Genomic DNA, 18939 nt, shown 5'->3' on the forward strand with positions numbered 1-18939 from the left:
TGGCTGACAGTTCCCCAGATGATAAAAGAATTCCAGCAGGCATGACATCTCTCAACTTCCAGGTGCCAAATCTGGCCCAGACCTGTGGGTCAGGGAGCATTTTAAGGCCTGATTCACACCTATGCAGGTTGCAGTTTGCATATTCCATGTGCATTTTGCATTTTTCAATACACATTTTTGATCCTTTGAAGTCTATGGAACCAAAAACCCCCAAAAAAGTCCCTGACCCTTTCCATAAAATGCACAGATGTGAACTACATCCATAGGAAACCAGGTCAAATGGACTGTAGTGTGTTTCTGCAAAACTGAAAATGCACTAAAAAATGTATAGGTTTGAACCAGGCCTAAGGGAAAGGATGGGAGGGATTTTCCCCATAGAGGTTGGTAGGGAGACCAATGATCAGGTTTATTGAAACATGCTCTAGAAGCTTCCCTCTGAAAACTGTCTAAGGGAAAACATTTTTGGAAGGATTTCCTCTAACTTCCTGTTGTGTCTCTGGAACAGGAAGTAAACAACAATTTTCTAAATTGTGAAAGCAAAAAAAAAAAAAAAGCAGGGATTTTATCCCTTTCCTACTCTAACCAAAACAGGCAAAATGGCAGATTTCTTTCTGTCCTGAAATTGCTGATTGTTCACAACATATGAAAAAAACCTAGTTAAGATAAATTACTTTAATCTATTATATTTATTTGTCTCTAGAACCATATGAATGGAGCCTATGTATCAGTATCTCTCCCCAAGGGTATAACTCTTGCCATCAGAGCTCAGTATAAAGAAGGCACTCACTAAACGTCATTCCTGAAAGTGTTAATTATATCTGCAATTGATTTGTTTCAGGATAAAGTCTGGTCGAATGTGGAGAAAAGCCTTGAATGCATTATTCAGCGGATTGACAAACTTCTGCAGAAAGAGCGCCTACAAAGTGACAGCTGTGATGATGTTTTTCAGTGTGAGATTAGCTGCACTAGCAAGAAAGGTAATCCAAGGAGAGCGTATTGGATAAACCCAGAGGCCTCTGATGATGGGGCTGTGTTGTCATCCACATCATCTCCATGTCCTGCATGCCATCCCTCCCGGTTTTCAAGTGCGTATGACTGTGACATCACTTCTCAGCATCTCTGCTTCTTCTGCACTAACCTTTAAATAGCAGAAATGCTTACCAGCTCATTGTGCTTTTGTCTTAAAGCATTAGGTTGTTAACTCATGCTATTTGGCAAACATTATACCTTGCCTACACACTGCTAGGGTTAAATGCTCATTTGGATCTAGGGGACTGGAAAAAGCTGTTTTTACTTACCCCAAGCCTTCACTCTCTCTGCAGCTGGTGCTTTACTCTACTCCCCTATGCTTCAGCAGTGGACTGTCCCTTGGCGTCCTAATGCCCAATGCAGAGCTATGGGCTCTGCATTGGTCTTGATCGGGTCATAGGCCTGCAACTATCAGAGCATAGGGGAGAAGAGGCTGCAGGGATGATCTTACATTGTGATGGAAACTTGCGGGAGAGCAGGATCGAGTGCATAGAAGTGCTTATTGCAAACCCCTAGCCATAAACAAGCGTTTAACTCTTACAGAGCGGGACCAGCCTTACTGCAAAGGAGGATGTTTACTCTCCTTGAAATATGCTGATGTGCTTACTCATCTTTCATAATATAGAATCATAACAGACAGTCTGACATTTTCTATAGTGTGTTATGAGGTTATGGTTATTCTAATATATGACATGAATTTCAGGTAGGATTAACAGTGTGTCCATGTAGTTTTGATAGGATGCATGTTTGCTTTCTGTGGTTTAAAGGAAGTGCAGCCATTCAGTATCCATCATTTTGTGTCTTTAATAACATAGCAAGATCTGGTATTGATTAACCTTATCAAGATTTTTTTTTTTCTTTAACTTTAACATCTGATCTATTATCTCATTTGTTTCCCTTAAATGATTACCGTAATCACTTTTCTGCCACTTAACTCTTACTATGTATGTATGTGTGTATGTGATCTGGGTTTTCCTTACTTGATGTTTCATAGTCCCTTTCACATATTTCTATTAGAGTGGTGTTGTTGTTTAGTGCTTGCAGAAATGCATCATTGTAGATGGAGATTGTTTTACTTGACACTTTTTTAAAATGTTTTAAAAAGATTTCTGTTAATCAGTTGGTGATTTGATTTTAAAGTAAAACTAAAGCCAAAACCTTTTTTGAATGGAGTGGAGAAGGATTAGAACACATGTCAGTTTGTATGCAACCTCTGCGACCCTCTCTATTTGTCCTGTTTACCATTATCCTTGAAAGTGAAAGTAAAAGAAAATCCAATGGGGACACTAGTTCTGGTGACTTGAGAGGCCCAAGGTATTCCCTTAATTTGCAGGGATTTTATCTCGTTTCCTGTTTTGGCTATGGAACAGGAAGTGAAAGGTAATATGCCCAATGGGATACAGATGGCAAAAAAAACTGACAGGGGTTATAACACTCCCTTACTCTATCCAAATTAAAAACAAAATGAAAATTTTACCATACTTACTGTAATTTTCTTTTCCTGGTGCCTATCCATGGCAGCATACCTGTGACAAGCTCTGCCTTGGCTCCTCCCTCAGGACTAGTGAATATCATAAAAGAAACGGCACAACCCCAGCATTCCTCATGATATAGAATACCGAGAGTGGGATTGTATGCTGCCATGGATAGGCACCAGGAAAAGAAAAATACAGTAAGTATGGTACAATTTTCTGTTTTCCTAGTGCCTCTATAGCAGCATACCTGTGACAAATAACTAGCTGAGACAGGTGGGATAAGGTTAGAAAGAGGTTTATTTGAAAAGGTTATTTAGAAGAAGCAGCAAAGGCTGTCTGCCAAACTCCACCGATAAGAGAGCTCCTCGATCCACCCTGTAATGTTTTAGAAACGTATGTTGGGCGACGACCAAGTCATTGCCCTACATATGGTTTCAATTGACACATTGGCTCTTGCTGCCCAAGAGGCAGAAACTTATCTGGTGGCGCACGCCCTGATAGCCGAAGGGGGTTCCAGTCCCTTTGCCCTGTACACCTTCTGGGTGAGTTTAACAATCCATGAGGCAATTGTTCTTGCTGATGCCTTCTTGCCCCAGGGGATTATAAACAGCCTAGATGAATCTCTGAAGTATGCCGTGGCTTGCAGATAGTATCTCAAAGTGGAGGCAATATCCAGCTCATGAAGTGAACCTGAGACCTGCTCTGAAAACGTTGGAAGTGCCCAAGGTTCTGACATACTTAAGGAAGATGTGACTTTGGGGATAAATCCTTGTACTGTTCTGAGTTCCACTCTTTCGGGATAGAAGTTGATATGATTATGATCTGCTCCCAAAGCTTGAAGCTCTGAAACTCTTCTGCCAGATGCTATGGCTATTATAAAATCTTTTTTTTTTTAAAGTTAGATTCCACAGTATTGCTGACTCTGAAGGGGCAAATGGTTGGTTAACTAAAGATTCTAGGATGATCGAAAGGTCCCGGGGGGGAAATTTTGTTTAGTTGGCGGGCGGATCTTTTTGACGACTTTAAAGAATTGGATTATTACGGAATCCTCGGCCCATCTCTACCTGGTTGCTGCTGAAGTTGCCGCTACCTGTACTTTTAGTGTACTTGGCCCTAGACCTAAGTCTAGGCCTGCCCGCAAAAATTTGTTCCACACCTTGATATACATATTGTATGTTGATGGCTTTCTTGCTCTGAGCAGGGTTGAAATAACTTTGGTGGAGGACCCTAAGGATTAGAGCCTTGGCCTTTCAGCCACCAGATGTGAAGATTCAACCTATGGGGATCCAATTGGGTGTGACATCCCTGTGACAGAAGGAAAGGTATTATTGGAATTTTGCCTGGAGGCTGGATACTCGGTTACATTGCCGTGGGAAACCAAGGGCATCTCGTCCAGTATGGCAGGACTGTTATTACCGTTATGGTTTCTAACATAAGTCTCATCAGACATTTTGGGATAAGAGTCTGGGGAGGGAAGGCATAAGCCAGACCTCATCTCCAGGGGGATGAGAGAGCATTTATCGCCTCCACCTGAGGGTGAGGGAGCCTTGAGATGAATCTTGACAGCTTGGTATTGATCGCTGTTGTGAATAGGTCCAGCACAGTTGACCCCACTGGTCTACAATCCACTTGAAAATCTTCGGGTGCAGAGACCATTCGTTGGCATCCATAAACCTGCATGATAGACAGTTGGCTCTTGAGTTTAGATGGCAGGAAGATAGACCGCTCTTGGGTCTCTTAGATTCCTTTCTGCCTATAGAATAATGGGTTCCACTTCCCTCAGTAAGGAGTTGCTGTGTGTCCCCCCTCCCCCTTGTTGATGTATATATGATACCGTAGCCTTGTTGTCCATCCAAAGTAGCACTGGTTTCCCGGTAATCTTGAATTTTAGGTCTAGTAACGCAAGGTAGGCTGCCCAGATCTCCAGGATGTTTCATACCAGGCCTGTTGTGTGGAAGGAGCATCTTACCTGGACTGAAATCTGGTTGCAGTGTGCCCCTCCAGCCTGCTGCACTAGCGTCTATAGTAATTGCGATCCAGTTGATATGCCACCAATGTAGATTCCTGAGCATTAGACTTGTCAGGTTTATGGGTTGGGATAGATGGTGTTCGAAAGTCTCAAGATTTCCAACTAAAAATGTCTCAGGTGCCAATGGGCCCAAGGGGCCGTGGGGATACACGAAGACATCAGTCCTATCGGGCTCAGGCAATTCAAAGCTGACATGCAGGACCTCACTTTCTTCATCTTTCGAATGATGCATGTCACCACCTGAGGCAGGAGGGATACTGTTTCATTCATTATATTGAATAATGCACCTAGATAAACCATCTCCTGAGTCAGAGAAAGGTGACTTCTCCTGGTTTATCTTCCAGCCAAATTCTGCTAGTGTTGACAACAAAATGCTCTCGTGTTCCACTGACTGGATCCTTCACCAGTAGGAGAATATAGTCCAAGTAGTGATATACTCTGAGACCTAATTTTCTTAGGGGGGCTATGATAGCGATTAGGGTCTTTGTGAAGACTCTGGGCGACGTACAGAGGCCACACGGGAGGCTCTGGAATTGAAGGTGTAACCGTTCCACCGCAAACCTCAGATATTTCTGAAATGGTGGGAATATAGGTATGTGAAAGTAGGCATCCTGCAGATCTATCGACAGCATTCAGTCCCCCGGTTGGATTACACGGATAATTATTTATAGCGACTTCATCTTGAACTTTTCTAGAAATATGTATTGATATAGTCTTTTTAGGTCTATCACGGGTCTCCAACCTCAGTTTTTCTTGGGAACTAGAAACCTGAAAAACTCTCTGATGGAGGCACCAGCACCACTGCTTGTTCCTGCAGGGAGAGAAGAAACTGATATAGAGCTTCCGCTTTTTCAGGGGACTTTGATACCCTTGTTATAGTAAAGAAATCCTTGGGGGGGGTATGGTTTGTCCTGAAATGTCCAAAAGTGACCGTATATGACTGTGGAGACCACCCAGGGATCTCTGCATTTTTGGTCCCGGATTTTTGAGAAGTCTTTGAGTCTGGCACCACTGGGATCACCTGGGTCGGCCTGGCATCAAAAGGTTTTTGAGGATCCTGTGGGGTAGGCAAGGGTCTCTGTCTACGAGTCTTGAGAAAGGTGGACTGTGTGCTTCTCCAATTCTGTCTAAAGCTTTCCCCTGTCTGAGCCTGTAGTCCTTGTTTTTGAAGTGTTGAAATCTGGGTGCGAATGTCCTGTTGCGTCTGGGTCGTCTGTCTTGGGGCAACTAGCCTGATTTTCCACCTGTGACACGAGAGATGGCCTTACCCGATTTCTCTTCAAACAAGGCTTTGCTATCAAATGGTATTTTACACCAGTTTTGTTTTGAGGTGACAGCCAACCATGGCTTCAGCCATGAGACCTGTTTGGACACCACAGTGTGGAGCATTGACCTTGCAGAGCATCGGACTGAGTTGATTGCGGCTTCCCCAATAAAGTCTGCCAAGAGCTTTAGCTCATCCAAAGCCTTGATGATGTCTTCCGTTGGCATATCTTGCCTGACTGCGGTTTCTATGTTATCTGTCCAAACGCGAAGGGCATTGGATACTAAAGTCAGGGCTATTGCAGGTTGCATTGCCCGCCATCTGGTAGGCCCCCCTTTTTTTGTTTACCATGAGTCTTCATGTCGCCTTGAGGTCCTCTTGGACATCTTCTGGCATACAGGGCTGAAATACATAAGTACCAGCCTCAGTTCACTCTTTACACATGTTAAAAAAAAACTAAACAACTTACCTGGACATAGGCCCTTACCTTAAATGTAGAGTAGGATCTTGTTTGGGTTGGAGAATAGTTCATCTTAGGCTGCTAGCAGAAGAAACAGCCAAGAAAGCATAGGAAAGGGGTTCATTGGGATATTTTCCTATTTTTTATCTTATCTTATTTTCCCTTTTCATTTATTTTTTAAAATTTCTCCCTTTTCCCTTCTATCCCCCCTTTTTTTTTCTTTTTTTTTTTACCCACATTTTGTGAATATTTTCCACTCCCTGGAGCTCTCAGCAGGACAGTCTCTTCAGGCAGGCTGAGGCTGCCGGAAAAATAAGTAGGGAAAACAGGAGGGGTAGAGGAAATGCCCCTGTTATGACTTCAGTGCATGAGGGCAAAGACATGCGAGTCCTGCCCTTCCCCAAAATGTTCGCCACAGCCTCAGAGGCCACCGAGCATTCGCCGACCGTTGGCCCCAGGACCCAGAAGTCTCGGCCACTGGCGCATGCACCGAACATGGCGGAAGATGCTGGGGACAGATGAAAAAGCCGGTGCGAAGCATGCGCCGCTCCTAAGGAGGCTATGAGGGTGAAGAGACAGAATGTAGAAAGTAACATGTGGGGAGAAAAAAAGAAAGCTGCTACCTCTTGCCAAGCCTGAGCAAATGCCTAAAACACTAGGGCAGGTGAAGCTCTTGGTTAAGAGACAAATTGCTTGTGCCAAAAGACCCTACCGAAGGGACTCCCATCCTTATAAGCGCGTTTAGCTGCCCAAGAGAAGAGACTGCATCCGGGAGAGGCTGAACCCGGACGGAAGCTTCCAAATACAGACCGTTCAACCAAAATTCACTGCCATGGGGTGTTAGGAAAAAAGAAGAATGCTGGGGTTGTGCTAACCATTTCTTTTATGATATTCACTAGTCCCGAGGGAGGAGCCAAGGTGGAGCTTGTCACAGGTATGCTGCCATGGAGGCACCAGGAAAAACGTTTTGCCTATAGTTTTTATTTAAGTTTATAAACTTCATGTTGTAGTTTGCTCTTTTTAACAAAACTAGTACAATGCATAAAATGTCAATAATATATTGTGTTCTAGCAATTCCTTTGATAGTTAGTTTGTTTTTAGGTTAGTTGAGTATAATCCCTTTTAAAATAATACACATTCGCTCTTGTATATTAAAAAAAAGGAGTAGGATTAGGAAGATTATTATTTTTCATTATCTGTAAAGAAATGGTGTTATGAGCAACTTCATAGCTCAAAGGTAATCAATGCTGTATTAACTGGAATTCTGAGTACAAACCCTCCAAGCCTAATATCTGCACACGGGGTATAGGATTTCCCTGTGTATGTCTCCTCCTGAGACCTCTCCACTGGTTTCCGTTATCAGTGCCAATGCATACTCTAATTTTGCGTTTGTAATTGTTGTGGAAGATATTGACTGAAGTGATTCTGCCAGTATCTTCTAGATGCATAAATCGTATTTTATGTTCTAGCACACAAAACGGTACATATATCGGGGCAGTAACCCTAATAATAATAATTATGCCTGCTTTTTCAAAGCCTTCTATAGCTCAGCAGTAAAGTAATGCTCTAAAAATACTGTTACCTCTGGGTTATGTTTTTCTGTATGCCAGTGTATTAAACTGGCAGGCATTTGGTCTGTGGAGTCTGGACATGTGACTTCCCTCTATTTCTGGATCCTGCTTGTAATGTTATCAGCTATTCCCTAGGGCTTTGCGTCAGTGCACTGTTGACGCTTTAAAGGCTAGGTCGAAAAAATTACATGCATTTAAATTATCGTGCAGCATCTGTACTTTGACTGCAGTTTTAAGATACAAAAATACTCCAAATCTATATACATATTTAAAAATGATTTCTGTTGTATTTATTTTTAACACCAGATGTGTTCCTACTTTGCCAGGTCATAAGTCGCATTGTGATTTAACAACTGTGGTGCCAGTTCTAAAAACTGGAAATCCTCTTCAGTATGTTGATGAAAGTGTTGTAATGTTTTTCAGGAAAGGTTAACTGAACATCAGGTTAATGTCCTGAGAGAATAAATGATTATTACTGTAGATTACACTAATATGTACATTGCTCTTAAAGCCAAATTCTGTTCTTCATGTTTCCTCCTGCAGGCCTCCAGGCAGTACTTTTTATAAGTTTTTTTTTTTTCAGATGACTTTAGGCTTGTCACATTATGCATACAGGTCCTTTCTCCCTTACCAGCATTAGTGGGGGGGTCTTCAGTGATGTAACAATTGTGTCCTATATCAATATGTCTGTGACTCTTTCTGCAAAATTACACTGTGAGTGCTGGGCTCAGTGGTAATCTGCACTTACAGTATGTCTTCAGTCCACAGGACCGAGGACACCTAATGTTGAAAAGGAATTGCTGTGGTGTGACGGCACCAAATAGAAAGTAATTATTGCAGTGAGAGTTGCTTTTTCCAAAATGTTTATTGCTGGTGAACTTACAAAATATTGGAGTTGGGCTTTAAAGGGTATCTGTGCTTTTAAGTGAAAGTGCACAAACTAGGCACACATTTCTCAGTTGCAGAGATAAACTGGTCATATGGTGAAAAATGCATAAGGAATTACTTTAGAGAAAATGGCAAATCAAAATGATCAGCTTGCATGTAGCCAGACCTAGGTGTTTGCAAACCTGCTTTTCTGCTACTTACAGCTGCAAGCTTGGTACTAATGTTTCTAGGATGCTCAGACCTTTGCTTGCAGGTTTTTTTTTTTGTTTTTTTTTCTTGGAACTTTTTGTTTGCTGCCCCCTAATCATGCATGTTGCACCTCCATTTCTATGCAGATAGCAGCTTGACTACAGAAGAGGCCTGTCCAGGTATGTGCTACTTTCCATTCATTGCTTTTTTTTTCATTTGGTAATTATATTTTTTCCTAACGTTTAGTTTGCTATTGCAGATTCCACTGCTCTAGTTAAGTTGTTAGTAGTATTTTTTTTTTTTTTAGGAGATACGTTTCATAATGTCATAGTACTGGACTGCATAATACACTAAACTTTTGATTAAGGTTTTTAAATGTATCCCTTCTGGGTTCTTCATAACAGAAGAAATTGAATATTTAAGGATCAGTGTTTTTGCTTGTACCCTAGTGAAGTTAAAGTGTTACTAAACCCCCAACAGTAAATTCTGTCTGTATATGCAGAATAGCATGCTTGTTATACTCACTGTGGAACTTAAGGGGTTAATCCTCTGCATTGTGTAAAAAGGATCTTTGACACTATATGGACAGATCCTTCTCTCCTACACTGTCTATCTTGGTAAGGCCATATAATACAGTTAGTGTAGCCGTCCTGCACATGCTCAGTTTAGTCTCTATTGCTGGAGAGAACATTTCCTGTTTCATTTGAACTGTTCAGGTCACATGATATTGACATCACACATGTGGGCGTGTATACAGGCTGTAGTGGAAATCTCCTCCTACCTAAAATCTTAGCACTGGGCAAACCGTGACGTTTATCATGTAACTGTGGTATACAGATCCATTGGTATATAGTGGCAGTATTTTAATGTAAAAAGATCAATAAGCTGTGGGCACTGTGGGGGGGGGGGGGGGGGGGGGCGGCGGCGCAGACATTTTCATATCACTGGGTTTAGCAACACTTTAATGCTCAGCAATTTTTAAATTGGGGCCCCTTACTGCTCATTTGTCATTGCTTAGGGGCCCCAAGCATTAGTTTTTGCACATCTGGAAACAGGATTTTTAAATCCTTTCTGGTCTCCTAACCCCAAGTTTAGTAGCTTCCCTTTATTTCATATGTATGCATATGAAATACTAGTTGTATTGACCACCTGTGTCACCTGCTGTAATGTTTCAAATATGACTGCAATGTAGTAGACCTTTTGTAAATGGCAAATGGGTCTAGTGAAATATTTTTGAGTGACTTTTAAAGGCATGTTTTTAAAGGTCCATTCGAAAAGCTACCATTATTCAAACTGGGCAGCATTTATCATACAGATTTAGATTTGTGTTTTACATCATTACTATACCCCTATAACCCTGACTCTTTAACTGGGACAACAGACCCAGAAAGCACGGTCATAGAAGGTCAATGAAAGACTTCTGAAGGCAGAAATACACCAAAACCCCTAACTGACAAACTTAAGAAATATTTTGCAGATAATCTCACCCTAGAAACAGAGCCATTAATTATCCTGGAGGCACATAAGTGTGTCTTTAGAGGTAGCTTCTATAAACCGTTGTTCACAAAGAACAAGATATCGACACATATCTGCATGCATCAAGCATGCCCACCCTTCCCCTACAAGTTAGAGAGATCACGGAATCCTCCATTCATAATAAAGAATTCAAGGTGGCCTTAAAAGTTATGCAGCAGGGCAAGGCCACAGAACTCAATGTTCTAACTCTGACCTACTACAAGACTTAGTCATTTCCTGTCCCCACACTTTTTCAAAGCCTATAACTCACAAAACAAACTCATCATAAATAAAGAATTTACAAAAAAAAAAGTATGTAAATCAATCTGCTTTTAATTCCCTCAAAATGTTTAGCGTAAAAATAGCCCTATTTGTTTAGCTGAATCTGTTACCATAGAATTATTTTACCAATGTGAACTTAAATTACCCATTCTAAAACCATCACTGGTAGTATCTGTGTTTAGTGTTGATTATTGGGGCCTTTCCAGAGTTTACACTCTTGTGGTACAGGTAAGTTGGGCTTGGATGATCGTTATACTACAAATAGGTTTGTTTTTGTTTTTCTACCAGGAGAATGGAGTGAGGCACTTTACCCTTTACTGAGCACACTGACAGACTGTGTAGCTATGATGAGTGATAAAGCAAAGAAAGCCATGGTGTTCCTCCTAATGCAGGACAGTGCTCCCACCATTGCCCTGTGCTTAAGTCTCCAGTACCGCCGAGATGTTGTCTTCTGTCAAACAGTATGTCACAATTGTTTTCTTTTACAGTGTCTTTTATTTTAAGTACAGCTTAAAAGCAGGAGATCAAGCACAGAATGGCGTCTGGTTATTAATGGAGTATCCAAAAAAAAGAAAAGGTGCTGCTAGCCCAAATTATCCAAAAATCCTCCTGAGCTGTTGGGTGCAGGATAAGCAGTGGCACAGCTGCCAACACGATTAGTAGACAATGATGATCTGCAACTCGTGAAGGCCGTCATGGCTGAAACCTGTTAACATCTGCTGTACCTTATTTGTCCTTTATGGAGTATCAATATATTCAGAGATATTTAAGAGCATGTATGGAGTTGCAAATCATCATCTTTTAGTAATGGGGTAGATCTAAATTGGGTGCCTTCAGATGAACTGTAATCTGTAGATGAGGGTCCCCCATCTTCCTGGGCCATACATGGTTCTTTATTTTTTAGCAGCACAGCAGCTCTGCTATACAGGTGGCGGTAATCAAATTACATCAGATAGTCAAAATGGTACAGCTTGGTTTGCTTTCTCTTTGCTCCTCATTATGTTCTTTTTAATAAAGTATTTGCACTAAACAGCCAAGGTTTAGCACTTTTAAAAGGTAGTCAGCAATGACCACCCTCTCAATCCAGGATTCCTTTAAAAAATCTACCATACATGGCCTGTACATAGATGTAGCTGTATGCTAATCATTATTGGGTTACACTGTATAACCTGTTAAGTGTCTAAAATAAGATTTAGAATTTTCCTTTTTTTCTTACAGGTTTTTCTATAGTTATGTTTGTAGAAAAAAGCAACAAGGGCTGCGTTTAAAAAAAAAAAATACAACTTTTGTTTTTTGTGGTTTAACAAAATTTAGAGAAAAAATTCAGCTTTTAACCTCATTAGGAGTCCTTGCCCATAGGTTTGAACACAAGTATGTTTTCCAAAATTGCATTTTCAGCGAAGCAAAGAAATAATTCTAGGTAATATGCATTTTCTGTGTTTCAGTTAACAGCTCTGATCTGTGGCTTTATCATCAAACTGAGAAACTGCCTCCATGATGATGGTTTTCTACGACAGCTGTACACAATTGGCCTGCTTGCTCAGTTTGAAAGCCTCCTCAGCACCTATGGTGAGTTGTTTGCAGAATAAACCACAATCCTATCTAAACAGTAAAGTATTTTCCGGTGCGCTGTCCTATGTCCTGCTCATATAAGGTTACCAACAAGACCCGTACCCTTACTTTCTATTGCTTGTTCTTGTTGCAGATCTCATGTGACAATTGTAACTTAATATGTTGCCTGTTTTTATGACTAAACAAAATCTCAATTCATATCACCCAGTTAGACATCATTTTTGAATTTATGGTTTCTAGCAAAGGTGACCCAAGTTTTGTACACACTCTAACCTAGGCTATATAAATTATTACAAAGATTGCAAGCATCACATCTCCAATTACTCTTTGTACTCTTCAGGTTCCCCTATGGAGGTGACAGTCACAGATGGGGTGGGTAGATTGGTAGGGAGGGTGTTAAGGTAACTGAGTTTTCCTCGAGTGTCACAGAGCTTTTTCAAAGTCAAGTTGTCTGAAGAAAGAGAGAGGGTATAGATGGGTTCTTTTGGCAGCCCAAGAATCCATTAGAGACTTTGTTTCTTTTGTCAGTTGACAAATTAAATTAACGTGCTTCCCCCTTCTGCTTGTATCCTCAAATATGTGGCTTGCCTACATCTTGGGTGTTCTTCCACTTATTTATTTAGTTTGAGCACTTCGAGCTCTCTCTCTCTCTCACTTTCTTGTTCCGTATACTGACTTCTAGTCCTATAATTTCTAGCTTGTGGCACTTCCATTTGACACAAGTAGGGTTGTTTAGAGGCAGGGAAAAAACAGCCTGTAAAAGTGGCGTTTTTGACATCTTGTGTGCAGACCTTACCAGTACTTCTGATTAGAGTATAATAATGTTATCATGATTTATTTTGAAAGCTAGACTACAGAACAATAAAAAGTAAGGTTACAATATGTGGATTTTTTTAGTGGCTCATTTGTTTCATATTTAATCTTACAAGTCCACTTTACTGATTTAGGAGCTGGTTCAAGCCTACTGGTGGTTAGATAATTTTTTTTTTCTTTGCCAATATATTCCCATTACATAAACATGAGCACATTTTACACTTTAATCCTGCAGTATGTGTATTGGTTTTCAGTCACGTAGCTATTTGCCACTCTGAAGCAGTTGACCTCTACATTCTGTAGGATTGGTACACAATCCCTACTGTGTTTCAGGGACCTCCACTTAAGCACTACATTTTAGATCCCATTGCTACTTGAAGTGTTTGTTGCCCTAAAAAAAAAAATAGATACAGTTCCCTTTAAGCATGAATAACAGCACAGTGCTTGTGCTGTGTCATTTGGCCCCTTCTATCACCTAGCTGATCCTGCCTGGCTATGCGCTCCCCCTTATAAACTGACCACGGTTTATCATAGCTGCTGAGCCCTGACACCGTGGTCAGTTTACGTGCCTTCGTCATCCACAGCCCTGCTCTGTCCTCTCCTCCATCCTTTTGCTGCCTGTCAACTTGAGACACTGCCACCACTCTGCTCCTGCTGCTATAAAAAAACTATAGTATATGTATGCCATCCCATCCTGTTATATAACGTTATGCGTCCCAGTGTTTGTGCTGTATAAAAGCTATGCTGATTTCTAGCTTATCTCAGAGTGTCTCCCAGCGCTCACGTGACTGCTGGTCTCTCTGCTCCTCTCCTCCCCTCCTGGCTGATGTCAGTGGGAGTTCTCGGCCCCTCCCACTATAGCTGTTAGCCGGGGTAGAGCTGGGGAGTCGCATGAGGGAAGAGAGACGCTCTAAGATATGGTAGAAACCGGCATAATTTTTATACAGCACTCGGACACATATCGTTATATAATAGATGGGATGGTATACATATGATATAGTGGCTTAACAACCACTTTAACACAGGATATCCAGTGGCCTGATCTTTTATTAGTGAACTTTGGCAATATTCATGTATCCAGCTCTGACATATTTAGTATTGAATCATGCATAGCAGTCTTCTGTCATATAAACTTACTATCAAATACACCATCAGTAATAATAACACTGCATGCTAAAATACATTAACCAACTGGTGGGAGGAAGTCTTGTAACCACACAATATGTATACATTTAATGTGGATTTAGTGACTCAAAAATATCATGCACCTCATCCCAGGTAAAAAAATGGAAATAGGAGGATGGGATTATAGCAGTGCTCAAATAATCAAATGTACATATAGAATACAATTTTATGATTATTTATTGTTACATAAAGTAGAAAAAGAAGGCTTCAATAAAAAATAGACAGAGCATATACAATTTGCTTTTTACTGGTCACTTGTGTCCCATAAGGGCAAAGATGGTCGGCAGTAGGTGTTATATCCCAACATGGTTCGCCAGCATTGGCTTCCTCAGGGGAATATTTAGGACAACCAATATCGGCACATCTCTAGCACTGTTGAAAAACAAATTATCGTCAATTATAAAATAAAAAGCAGAAAACACATGTACAAAACATACAGTGCCTTGCAAAAGTATTCACCCCCCTTGGCATTTTTCATGTTTTGTTGCCTCACAACCTAGAATTAACATGGATTGTTTGAGGATTTGCATCATTTAACACAACTTTGAAGATTTTTTTTTTTATTGTGAAGCAAACAACAAATAGGACAAAATAACAGAAAAAGTCAATGCGCATAACTATTCACCTCCCTAAAGTGAATACTTTTTAGAGCCACCCTTTGCGGCGATCACAGCTCCAAGTCACTTTGGATAAGTCTCTATGAGCTTGCCACATCTTACCACTGAGATTTTTGCCCATTCCTCCTTGCAAAACAAGTTGGATAGTTTGCGCTTGTGAACAGAAATCTTTAAGTCTGGCCATATATTTTCTATTGGATTGAGGTCTGGGCTTTGACTAGACCATTCCAACACATTTACATGTTTCCCCTTAAACCAGTGTTGCTTTGGCAGTTTGTTTGAGGTCATTGAACCTCCGTCCTAGCCTCAAATCACACATAGAGTGGTACAGGTTTTGCTCAAGAATATTCCTGTATTTAGCACCATCCATCTTTCCCTCAACTCTGACCAGTTTCCCAGTCCCGACTGCTGAAAAACATCCCCACAGCATGATGCTGCCACCACCATTCTTCACTGTGGGGATGGTGTTATTTTGGCGATGTGTTGGGTTTGCGACAGACATTGCATTTTCTTTGATGGCAAAAAAGTGCAATTTTAGTCTCATCGGACCAGAGCATCTTCCTCCATACGTTTTGGGAATCTCCCACATGCCTTTTCGTAAACTCAAAGCGTGCCATTTTGTTTTTTGCTGAAAGTAATGGCTTTCTTCTGGCCACTCTCAAAGATTTGGATATTCTTTTAATATTTTTTTATAACCTAACCCTGTCTTGTACTTCTCAACAACATTGTCCCTTACTTGTTTTGATAGTTCATTGGTAATCATGGCAGTGTTTGGTTAGTGGTGCCTCTTGCTTATGTGCAGCAGCCTCTGGGGCCTTTCAAAAAGGTGTGTATATGTAATGACAGATCATGTGACACTTAGATTGCACACAGGTGGACATCATTTCACAAATTGTGACTTCTGAAGGTAATTGGTTGCATCAGAGCTTTTTATGGGCTTCATAACAAAGGGGTGAACACATATGCACATGCCAATTATAATTTTTTTGATTTCTAAAAAATTGTTTTGTGTATATATTTTTCTAATGTTACTTCACCAACTTAGGCTATTGTGTTCTGATCATCACATATAATTCAGATTAATAAAACATTGAACTAAAGGCTGTAATGTAACAAAATAATTAAAAAGCCAAAGGGAGTGAATACTTTTGCAAGGCACTGTATGTGTATGTGTGTATATGTGTATGTATATATATATATATATATATATATATATATATATATATATATATATATATATATATATATATATATATATATATATATATATATATTTTATTAATATTATATTTAATAACATTTGTCGTGGCTTCAAAGATAGATACCCACCTTCACCAATCATAGTCAAAAAGCACAAGACAGGAGGCCACGCCAACCCAGCCGAGCAAAGGCAAGAGGCCGTGCACAACCACAGGGGGTATAGAAGGATTTTCTACTTTATGTAACAATAAAGAATCATAAAATTGAATTATATATGTACATTTGAATATTTGAGCACTGCTTTAATCCCGTCCTATTTCCAATTTGTATACATGTTCCAAAGAGAAAATCAGCCGTGTTTCCGCGCACTGCCATTTTAAACACATCCTGCCTTATTGACATCCATCACCTGCTCCCTTGCACATCCCATACTAAAACAAACACTCTGTTTTATCATAGTAAAGATTTTTCTTGACCGTTCTGTTTTCACTATTCAGTGAACAGTCATTTTGCTGGTTCTGCTTATAACCCAGTCAGACAGTGCCATACATTTACATATATTACCGGGGGAAGCATTCTATTTTCCTGCACTAGCAACTGAAATTCTGTAGCAGGTTTTCTCAGCAGTGCCAGGAAGATGGTGTCTGCTTTAGAGACTGCTGGAAGGGGACATCCTGGGTAAAAAAAAAAAAAAAAAAAAACATAATTGAAAAGCTCCAACAATCAGAGATGACAGTGGTTTAGGCCTTAAACTAAAGTACTTCGTGGCTATATCTTCCCTTCTTTTTCTTCTATAGTTCATTTTCTAAATGGGATTTAGAAGTGACCCAGATTTGCTTGGTACACGCAGTAGATCAACCTTTTTCAGGGCCACATACTTCGCCTATGCTTCTATATGATAGCTTAAAGCAGATATTCACTGCATCTGAGCACCGCAAACCAAAAACACAATTTAATACATTTTTAATATACAAAGCAAACAAAATATAGCATAGAGACATGGATGGATGGATGGAGGAGTTTGCGTTAAATATTAAAAATGAATTAAATCATGTCAAATGCAGTGAAGATTTGGTTTAATGATGGTGAATGCACATTTGGCAGTGTCCAATTTGGGAACAGTCAGCTCATAGTCAAGGCCTGCTCCCGCAAAGGCTTAGGCCCCAGACTTTCAGATCAGTGCATTTTGTGTCTTTTCTGAGCATTTTATCTAAAGGCTTCCATTGTTTAGTTTTGTGAGACCGCTGCCTAGTGTCCACATTGTTGCATAATTGAAAACCACCTTTTTCCGCCACTCCTTGGTAATGAGGCTGTTTACTCGATGGCGTAGGTGGTCACTCTGGTTTTAGGCGGGCCATACCAGCAATGTTTTATTGTATATCACATGTGCGCATTGTCTTGTTCATGAGCTATCTAAAGAGAAGCAGCTTTTTTTAGTGTCCAATATTAGGATGTGCTTATACAGTACTGTACTTCAGGAGTCTGCAGGATTTCCTAATGAGCAACCAGAAAATAGGATTTCATGGCTAGTACAAATAAGCCCCTTTAGTTTAGCTTTTATGCATGGCATAGCCTGATTTGTGGAATATAGAGAAATAGAAAAGCTGACACCCAGCTGCAGCAGAGCCTTCAATGTAATAGTGACCAGAACAAATCGTTATTTCAGTCCAATCTCAACAGGCTTAAAGTACTATATTAAATACAAAGTGGCAGCCTCCTGTGCTTCCAGCCAAAGATGACCATTGTGCAGTGTAGCCCTAAGCTGCCTTTATTACAGTTGTTTGCCTTTTTTCACATAGCTTATGTTTAAATTTCAGAATAAAGTGTAACTGCGTTTTTGGTACAGCGGCAGGCCAACTGAACCAGCTCTGTCTTATTCTCAGCTGTCCCCGATTCAGGAAGATATCACTTCCCAAATTGCACAGCCTTTTGTCAAAAATATGTGCTTATACTTCTAGCTTCCATAAATAGCTACAGAACATGAATTTATCGAATGCGACAGCAGCTACATTGATGCCTTTACTAGTAGTGATGATAATACTAAACATAGTCAAACTATAATTAAAAGAAAATCCTGCAGCTTAATTGAACTCTTTAAATCTGTTAAATAACCTCCTGGTTTCATCAAATCAAAAGGTGCTCGGATATCTTAGTTATATTCCTTTATAATAGCCTGACTAGAAAAACCTGTCCCCTGCCAACCCCAAATTGGGACCGTTTTCTTTCTATAGGAAAGCAGTAGTATGTCTGCAGTGGTCTGACATACCCCCTTACTGGGTCAGACCTAAAGCTCCGCCGGTGCTCTAGGCCCCTCCTCTTTGTCAGGTGCCCCTACGGAAAGCCACTTTCCATGGGGGCGACCCATGCATACTCCTAAACCCTGCTGCTGTATCCATTGACACAGACAGCGGAGCTCGGCCTCCTTTGTCACAGGATTAGATTGACAGCAGTGGGAGCCAATGGCTCCCGCTGCTATCAATCTGTCCAATGAGGAGAGAGACAGTGGCTGGAACACACATTGCTGGATCGGACTGGGCTCAGTAGTTAAGAAAAGGGGGGGGGGGGCGCTGCAGCACAGAGGATTTTTCACCTTAATGCATAGAATGCATTAGGGTGAAAAAACCTTAAGGCTTTAGAACCACTTTAATCGGGGTTCACAGAGAAATTACTCCTTCCCCACAAAGACCAAGCTTTTCTGCAGCATGCTGGCAGACTTTTCTACTCAGGCGATAGCTGCTCTAGAAAGAAAACAAACTGTAAAACACTGTTTGGTTTGATGCACCTGCAATGTATTTAGCTGATTTAAACTTGGAGTTCAATTGGGCTTTAAACGAGCATCCTCTGGCTCTT

The 18939-nt window shown here is 40.7% G+C and overlaps 1 protein-coding gene across 10 annotated transcripts in view; it reads left to right on the forward strand.

Moving 5' to 3' along the window:
- Positions 1 to 18939, forward strand: part of INPP4A (inositol polyphosphate-4-phosphatase type I A) — a 200120-nt gene that overhangs the window by 163925 nt on the left and 17256 nt on the right. For 5 of the 10 annotated variants that reach the window (XM_077482752.1, XM_077482754.1, XM_077482756.1 and 2 more), the window contains 4 exons: positions 839 to 1085; positions 9052 to 9084; positions 10991 to 11163; positions 12148 to 12271. In XM_077482752.1, coding sequence (XP_077338878.1) covers positions 839 to 1085; positions 9052 to 9084; positions 10991 to 11163; positions 12148 to 12271 — 577 coding nt within the window. The remainder of the gene's footprint in view (positions 1 to 838; positions 1086 to 9051; positions 9085 to 10990; positions 11164 to 12147; positions 12272 to 18939) is intronic. The other 5 variants (XM_077482759.1, XM_077482760.1, XM_077482757.1 and 2 more) reach the window with 2 other exon arrangements.

Source organism: Lithobates pipiens, unplaced genomic scaffold (assembly GCF_037356315.1).
Source record: "Lithobates pipiens isolate NorthernLeopardFrog02 unplaced genomic scaffold, aLitPip1_a1.2 Scaffold_16, whole genome shotgun sequence".
Classification (NCBI taxonomy): domain Eukaryota; kingdom Metazoa; phylum Chordata; class Amphibia; order Anura; family Ranidae; genus Lithobates; species Lithobates pipiens.